This window comes from Lathyrus oleraceus, chromosome 7 (genome assembly GCF_024323335.1).
Source record: "Lathyrus oleraceus cultivar Zhongwan6 chromosome 7, CAAS_Psat_ZW6_1.0, whole genome shotgun sequence".
Taxonomy (NCBI): Eukaryota; Viridiplantae; Streptophyta; class Magnoliopsida; order Fabales; family Fabaceae; genus Lathyrus; species Lathyrus oleraceus.
This window is the reverse complement of record NC_066585.1, coordinates 191,730,293-191,739,603: the sequence shown is the minus strand read 5'-3', so window position 1 is coordinate 191,739,603 and position 9,311 is coordinate 191,730,293. Positions and strand designations below refer to the sequence as shown.

General features: G+C 34.0%; 1 protein-coding gene across 1 annotated transcript; it reads right to left on the bottom strand.

Annotated features, from left to right (window-relative positions):
* Window positions 1-5,294: 5,294 nt before the first annotated feature.
* On the bottom strand, window positions 5,295-8,723 carry LOC127106427 (serine carboxypeptidase-like 31). Its single transcript, XM_051043719.1, has 10 exons — window positions 8,251-8,723; window positions 7,816-7,929; window positions 7,555-7,650; window positions 7,367-7,459; window positions 7,202-7,284; window positions 6,681-6,968; window positions 6,452-6,582; window positions 6,002-6,097; window positions 5,800-5,905; window positions 5,295-5,721 (listed from the first exon to the last, which is right to left on the bottom strand). The coding sequence occupies exons 1-10, from the start codon at window positions 8,558-8,560 to the stop codon at window positions 5,575-5,577; spliced, it is 1,464 nt and encodes a 487-aa protein (XP_050899676.1). The 5' UTR covers window positions 8,561-8,723; the 3' UTR covers window positions 5,295-5,574.
* Between the last annotated feature and the right edge of the window lie 588 nt (window positions 8,724-9,311).

The following is a 9,311-nucleotide window of genomic DNA, read 5'->3' as shown; positions in this document are numbered from 1 at the left end:
AATGTGTTGATTCTAGTTTGTTTAACCTCATTAGTTCCCTCATGGGACACTACTAATGCATCCCACAAAGTTTTGGCGATTTCACAATGGGAAACATGATAATACTCATCAACGCCTAAAGCGGATATGAGGATATTTTGTGCCTTCCAATCATGTGACAACAACTTTTTATCATTATCATTCCATTGACCTTCCGCCTTCACCATTGGTAATTGTAATTTCGTTAGAACCATTGATGATGGCATCTCATACACCCTTATTAACAGATTTGATATGGATATGCATACAAGCTTTCCAATAGGCATAATTCTCACCGGTAAAAATAGGTGCTATATTATACGCCCCTTTAGGTTCGGTAGCCATTATCTAATAAGAAAATCTTAAGCACAAAATAAATCGGAGCTCTTGATACTACTTGTTAGACGATATGCCAAGATCTAGAGGGGGGGGTGAATAGATCACAAGTTAAAATTTGAACCAAAATTGGTTTTGAAAAAGTTTATAATGCGGAGACAAGTTTCAAAAATTTCAAGGATCAAAAATCGTCTAATCGAACCTACTATCAAAAAGCTTGAATACGCGTACAGGTGTCAATGCAATGATAATAATCCATAAGTCAATCAACAATAACTAATCACAACTAGTTGAATACAATACAATACAATACAATAAGAAAAGTCTATCTCCAATGATCAAAACACGCAAAAGCTAAGTCAAGCAATTTGTCGAACACTTAGTGTGCGATCAACTATGTTTGGAGCTTTATGTAATGTTTTTTGTTCTTAGAAATCAAATAACAACCAAGTGGTTTGTAATCTACACAAAAACACAAATTTCACTACGCATTCAAAGTTATGATCCAAACAATGTTGATCAAACGATCAATGTAATCGACAATTTGCAAATCAGAAAATAAATATATATATATATATATATATATATATATATATATATATATATATATATATATCCATAAGTCAATCAACAACAACTAATCACAACTAGTTGAATACAATACAATACAATAGGAAAAGTCTATCTCCAATGATTAAAACACACAAAAACTAAGTCAAGCAATTTGTCGAACACTTAGTGTACGATCAACTATGTTTGGAGCTTTATGTAATGTTTTTTGTTCTTAGAAATCCAATAACAACCAAGTGGTTTATGATCTACACAAAAACACAAATTTCACAATGCATTCAAAGTTATGATCCAAACAATGTTGATCAAATGATCAATGTAATCGACAATTTGCAAATCACAAAATAAAATTATATATATATATATATATATATATATATATATATATATATATATATATATATATATATATATATATATATATATATATATATATATATATATATAGAGAGAGAGAGAGAGAGAGAGAGAGAGAGAGAATTCACAAGGATTTGTTTAGGCAGTTCCCCAATCGACCTCGCTATCTGTACGTCTGGCCTCAATTAAAATTCGAATTGAGATATTATATTATATCTTACTTTGCAAAATGTATGTATACAAGATATGAAGAAATCAAACTCTACAAATCCTAAGTTTGATGTTGACTATACCACCTCCCAAACCCTTGATCAATGATTGATCAAGTAACAAACAAAGTCACTTCAATTCACATGTTCTTGCTACTTCCTTGCAAGGTATTCCTTGTCCCAAGGCTTTCACCTAGCTGAATTAATCTTAAGCATACACTTGTTGAAACCCAAGATTTGTCAACACGATCCACCGTCTCACGCTACTCCCTTACAAGACACCCCCTGTCCCAAGGCTTTCACTCGATCAGATCCGAATTGCATAATCTTTTCCAAAACCTTAAAACCCTAAAAGATCTTGAAGGAAAACCCCAACTTGTTTTTTTGATTTGAATCCCTCAAAGTTATCAACCCAATATTCTTGGTACAACAAACCTAATAAGAATTTATCAACCCTAATCTAGATGGACCCCAATCATAAAATGATTATGTGTAGTTTGATTGTGTGTATGCATAGGTGAAGTTGAAGATGATGAGAATGCTTTGAAATCCTGGATTCATGTAGGTTTTTCTCACTCTAGAAACCTTAATAGAGAATGATACACGTACCAAGTATGTATATGTGTAAGACTCATAAGAAGCAAAAGGAATGCAAACAAATGCAATTTTTCAATTTGTTTATCATTAGGCCGACCTATACGAGCCATGTGTCAACCTATTCAAGTCATGTGTCGACCTGTTTAGAAGCATAGGTCAACATGTAAGGTTATATGTTGCCTATAAGTCGACATGTTACATCGACACATAAAATATAGCCTACATGCTTTAATAATGCAGCGTACGTGTCGACCCATACCATCTACGTGTCAACCTAAAGTTTAAAACAGTCATCTATAGGTCGACCTATAAGCGTATGTGTTGACCTATGCATTAAGCAGGTCTCTTATAGGTCGACTTATAGTCGTATGTGTCGACCTATAATGAAGATTTTTAACTTAAAACCAAGTTTTTCATGCTCAAGACAATATTTTGATGCACAAATCTTTTCCAGACCATTTCCAACAATATTAACTTGCTTCCTAATGCAAGAACACTGAAATGCACAACTAGACTCAGATGACACCGTCCAATGTACATAAACACTATTTCCTAGTTTTGACATCATACAAAATATATCTAAACGGAAAGATGCACTCACATAGGAGTGTATGGTGTAATGACTTCATGAATGATGCTCTGACTTTTGCAAAGGGAATCAAACTCCTTTGAAGTGTACTCTCCTCCACCATCTGCCCTCAAGATCTTGATCAGTTTGCTACTTTGTCTTTCAACCATTGCCTTGAAATCCTTAAAGACCTACAGGGCTTCACTTTTGGCCTCGATAGGAATATCCGCAACATCCTTCAGAAATAATCCACAAAGGTGACAAAATACTTGTTCCCACCATATCTAGGAACTTCTAATGGTACACGAATGTCTGAGTGAACAACACCAAGCCCTTCTTTGGCCCTCATAAGTATGCTGGATTTGAAGATTATCCTGAATTGCTTTCCCACCAAGAAAATTGTGCATTAGATTTCAAGTGTCTACACCTTAGGAACTCCAAACACCATTCCTCTAGAATTTAGTTGGCTTAGGATTTTGTAGTTCAAGTGGCCATACCTCTTATTCCATAACTCAACCTCATGTTCATGGGATATTGTAGCAAGACATCTTAACTCAGAGCTTTGGATGCACACCTTGAAGATTCTATTTCTTGACAAGCAAGCTTTCAAGATAAGTTTCCTTTTATGATCAAAAAGCTTCAAGCAATCAGCCTCCATGAGTACTGAGAAGCCCTTTTCCACCAATTGGCATACACTTAGCAAATTATTTTGCATATCTGGCACTAGTAACACATTCTTGATCACAACTGACTTACCATCATATTCCTTTGTATGACTACATGGCATATTCCTTATGTTTATGTTATAACAGATTTGTTGTCAGCCAACTTGATGCTTGACCTCTTACTTGCATCATAGTTATAGTGTTATATTTGGTAAAATCCTAGACTATGGCGCCCTCACTCAACAATTGGGTCGCCAAGACAGAACCTAAAGGATTCTCCTAAGAGGTTCCTCGAACGTGAGAGACAAACAATAAAGAGTCTCCGCTGATTCCTAGAAGATAGGCGGTCAATAACCTCCCCTAGTACGGGGGGAGAAGTTAATATCACGTCAAGGAGGTGAAACCCCTAGGAGTTGGAAACTTCTATAAATACATTATCTCTCAAGTGGAAAAGACATATTCTAAGTCATACACATTCTCCGCTACTCAAAGAGCATCGTGCTCGTTATCATCGCAACATACACGGCTAACCTACCTCTGCCTGTAACCTAGCAGCCTCGACTACCAACAGGGTCTCTTACCTGACATGAGTTGGTCCCTTAAACAGCCTAAAAAACCACCTTATAGGGTTTCTCTCTGTCATGAGCAAGCCCTCACTACCCAAACATGTTATATACCTACAAAGGTCTCTGAGTCTCCATACCTTTGCAGGAGGAACACACACACTCTGTACTTTTTGATTAGTACAAAAGTAAATTATAAAGTCTCTTCTTCTAGTCATGTGGTTGCTGCACCTTGTGTAAAGATACCATTTTTAAGAGTTTGACATCTCAACATAAGTTGCATCCATGAGCATATCTGGGTCTGAGTTTAAGCCAAAGTTTTCTTAAGAAATCTTGGCTTCTCAATAACTTTCACGTCATTGAGAGGCTTACCACATTGCTTCATTTGATTTGTCAAGGTTAGCAATATTGAGGTATAGTCACCTATCTTCTCATCAACTTTCATTTGTCGTAGTTCAAGATGCCTCTTCAATGCTTGTAGCTTGACTTTCTTGACTTTTGCATCGCCACCAAAATACCTTTCAAGTTTGTTCTAAGCTACTTTGGAACTAGTCTCACCAGTAATTTTATGAAACACCTTGGAGTCAACACTTCGATGAATGAGAAATAAGGCATTGTCAACACTTTGATGAATGAGAAATAAGGCATTATAGTCTCACTTTTTATCTTCTTTGTGAGTTTTCTTCTGTGCTGCAGTTGCTTTAGTGGGAATAGCTTCGAGTCCTATTTTCATCATGTCACTAACATCTTGTGCACCAAAGTCACCTTCATTTGAGTCACCCGTTTGTCCCAATTCTCGTTGTCAAGAACATGTAGGTGTGCTGCAAAGTTTTCATGACCCACCATGATTGATAACTCAACCAAACACACAGGTTTCTAAGGATTGATTAGCTCTAGATACCAATTTGTTGAGAAAAATATAAAAAGAGAAGAGATAAATAGTTGCAATATGAGAGAAGGATTAGATTGCATTACACTAGTGATTGTTTTCATGCACAACATGTATTACTTGCAAAGCAAGTAACAAACTCAGAACAAACTAAAAACAACCGAAACCAACTAACTTTAGTAACAACCTATTATTATGATCGCTTGGATTACACTCAACAAGACTTCCGTGTCTTCTTATTGGTTTCACTTTGATTGATTCATTTTTTTTTCTTGGATCAGATTTAACCCCTCAATTGTACATATATTTTTTTCTTTTTTAAAGTAACATCTATTCGTTTTTAATTTTATGTGAAATGATATAAGAACTTAAATTAAATAGTATTATCTCAATGGTTTGTCTAGTAAAAAAAATAGACATGTGATTCAGAACTTCCGAGTTTGAGTTTTCTTTAGTAAAAGCAAAATGTTTTTTACGCGCAATTATAGAGAATAATTTCTGAAGATATATGGAGGCTCACAATAAACGATAAAGGTCTTCGACTTTCTGCTCTACTAATATATTTGAGAAAGATATGATACATTTTTCTTATAAAAATAACAAGATACTACTATATTAGTATTGCATAAGATATTAAAATACAATAACGCTTTGGTAGGCCGGGAGAAAAACTCTTTTATTCGTTATCATAAAACACTTAGCATTTTTTTAGACTATTATAGCTATTGCTATGTAATAGCAAAATTTTCATACTCGGTCACAAAGAGAAGTGCACCAAATATGATTTGATTAATCATCCTAATTATTTTGTAGAAGGTGGTGATTCTCCATGAAGAAATGAGGTGAAAAATGCAAGTGAGTTGCTTGGTTTAAAACATGGAACTGCATGACCAGCCCCTCTAAATGTTGCAAATGTAAGCCCTTCATATTCTTCATACCATCCACTTACCTGTTTTCCAAGGAAGAACATAACATGTCATTAAAAACTATACTTTCATGGAAATGGATTTAAGACAAGTTTTCTTACCTCGTTTTCATGGTACCATGGTCTCCATGGTTTTGTGACAGGCAAAGCTAGAGTACTTAAGCTGTACCTAGTTGATAGAACTGGTACTCTACCATCTGTGTCTCCACTGAACCAAAAGAAAAATAAGTGCTTAGAAACTTCTGCAACACATGTTCATGATGTTCATGAATTTGAAGGTTGATATTCTATTGTATTTATTTACCTGTAAACCCAAATTCTAAGTCCTGCTGATATAAGTTTCTTGTAAATTGGAATAACTGATGGCTTTGAATCTGCCCACTCATTGAATATCTTGTTGCTACATTTCATAGTTTGAAAAGCTGTTTAGCAAAAAGGTTATAGTACTTCAACTGTTCAAACTAACATAAAACCACGGTCAACTTCTGAAACACAGACACCTATGAAAAAAGGTGTATCTGTGTCCATGTCGGACAGTCACGCGACACTGATACTTGTCATTACATTATTTATTTTTTCAAATTATTTTCGGTGTCGACATATTAGTATCGGTGTTGTGTATGATATCTGTGTCCATGCTTCATAGTGGTTGAACTAGTTTTCAGTTCAACCGATTGAACAGTCCGATTAAGTTCATTTTTTAGAAAATTATTGTAAAGGCTGCAAAAGAAGATGTAAAGGAGAGAATATTAACTTGCAAATAGTCCAATTCTTTAGATTGTGACCATCACTGGCATGAAGAGCCTTCTGAACATCAGGTCTATTATAAAAAGCTTTAGCATAGTCATCCAAGCATGGGTCATAACCACCCATCATTCTAGGCATCTATTCAACCACATTAACAATCAAAAGTTTCAAAAAATTATTCGTCAGTTTATAATATCAACGCAACATTTATTAAATTTTTTCAACAACGTTCTCACCATTTTAGATGAACGTTTGGTTGAAGTTTGCATGGATTGACCATTAGAACCTGCTGTAGTTGCAAAACAAACAGAAGTATAAAGACTATAGATATCAATTTCATTATACTGTTTAAGCACTTCATCCACAGCTTGATCACAATCTTCATTCTTCCATGGATCACTACTGTTAAAATCACAACTTCTTTTAATTGTTTTGTGAGTTTCATCAGATATCACAGCATGACTCCAAGCATAATCAACTAGTCCCATCCAATCCTCAGCATCAGATGTTTCAGGATTACCTAGCTGCAAAAAATAATATTATATTTCCTTCACAACTTTTTGTGATCACAACAAGTACAAAATATACTCAAGATTGTGATAGTGGAACATGATGTGGATAAGAGGGTCAATAATTATCAAAACCTACTAAATGCTGACTACACATGAAATGAAATATTCTTAGTAAAGAAATATTCTTTATGCTATAGTTTTTTTAACACATGGTTTAGTATATTTATATAGTATATGGGCCATACCAGAATTCCCTTGAGATCAATGTAAAGAGATGGGTCCTTGTTCCTATCATGGATAAGTTCAGCAAGTTCTGGTACATATTTTCCTGAAAGAAAAAAAAAACTGATAAAATTAATCACTATTGATTAAAAAATAAGCTGTTTGAAAATAAGCAATTTTTTCTATACCTGCATAGCTTTCTCCTGCTATGTAAAATGTCTTGGTTCTATAGGATGGAAACTTGAGGAACCAATTGTGTAGAAAATTGTAAGCATCATTAGCTGTTGTTACAAATAATATATATATAATTTGTCAGAGATTTGCTTTGGATAAAGATTATTATTTTATGTAATATAATTATAAATGAAGTAATGACCTGTGAAGTCATCACCCAATTGTTGATAATCAGTGGTTGTGTTTGAGTAGGAAAAGCCAACTCCGACAGGAGATTCTAGGAATAACATATTGGCTTCTGCAACATCACAGATATCAAATAATTCTTATTAGAATCAATTAATATTAAGCGTTTTTGTGGGGACAAATATTGGAGCACTAGTTGTGGTTCACCAAAACAGAATAACCATTGGCATAAAAAGAAGTGAAATTATATATATAGTGATGATGATGATGATGATACCTTTGTTCCATGAGAAGTTATTAAATTTAAGACCTTGACCATCATTATTATTATCCACTAAAAATGGACCAATCTCTTGTGTTGCTCCATATCCCACAGAAGAGCACCCAGGTCCTACAACACCAAATTATCTTGTCACCTTAACAGACAACATATGTCATTTTTACAACCTATCAAATAGATGCAGGCGCGTGTAAGACGGGTTACTGCACAAAGTCTAAAATTTGTCACAATAGAACTGTGGCTAAATAATGGTTAAAAAATGTCTCTATTTGTTTATTTATGGTTAAATTTCGGCTAATATACACAACACAGACTCTCCAAAAACTTGAGATCATTCTGATTAAATGGAACCTTTAACTTAACTTTAACTAAAGTTTAGTAAGATAAGAAAAGTGATTATGATTGATTAATTAGTATATATGTTATTATTACCTCCATTTAGCCATAGAACCAATGGTTTGTCTTCTGGTTTGGTCATAGCTTCATAAAACCAATAAAAGAGTGATCTTCCATTGGTTTCATTGACAGTGACATAACCAGCAAAGTGTTGAAAATCTACATGAGGTTGTCCAGGCAAATTAGTGACAAGATCACTACCATTATCACCAGAGCTTCTCAATTTTCTTCCCAAGTAGTGCCTATGTGATCTAGATGAAACAGAAGGCTTAAAAGATGATAGTACAAAAAGTAAAAGAAGCAAAGAGTAGAAACTCCTCATGTTTAAGATTAGATTAATATCCATATTGTGGATGAGAGATTTTCTACTTTTGATTGGAAGTGAAATATTGGTTGAAAGACAAAGAGAAGTAGATGGCTATTTATACTAACTTGAGACTTGAGAGGGTACACTATGGCTCATAATGGGTAGATAGATGTTTAGGAAAAGTAGATAGGATGAAACAGAGAAACCTACCTGGCATTGACAACACTACCTTTAATTATATATCTCTCTCTCTAGCTCTCTTTTTGAATTTGGTTGGTTCAAGATGCTGTGTGACGTTTGACATTGTTTTAGGTGTAGCTTCTAGTTCTAGAGCATGTTAATTTCTCTTCATGCATGTATGTTTACATTATAGATTAGTGGAATCACCAATATAACTGTGATGGATAATATAGGTGGTTCAACATTCATATATCATGTTTTTGACCATATCAATAAATATACAATGGTTTTTAGCAACGTTTTAGTTGATTTTGATAATATACTTGTTTAAGTTGATTTTTGATAGTATATAATGGCTTCTAATTTAACTAACAATTATGATATTGTTAAGCTAAACATATATTTTAGTATATTTTGATATATCAAAGATCTTATCCGTGTAATTCTAAAGATTAAGTTCACGAGTCGAGAATGGGAAGGACCATAATAAATAGTAAAATTCTTTCTCAAAAGATAGGTGTAACAATCGGGCACACAAAAAATAGGGTGAAACCAAGCAGGCCGGGGAGTTTTACATCTCGAAAACTTAAAAATTACAACAAAAATAAAT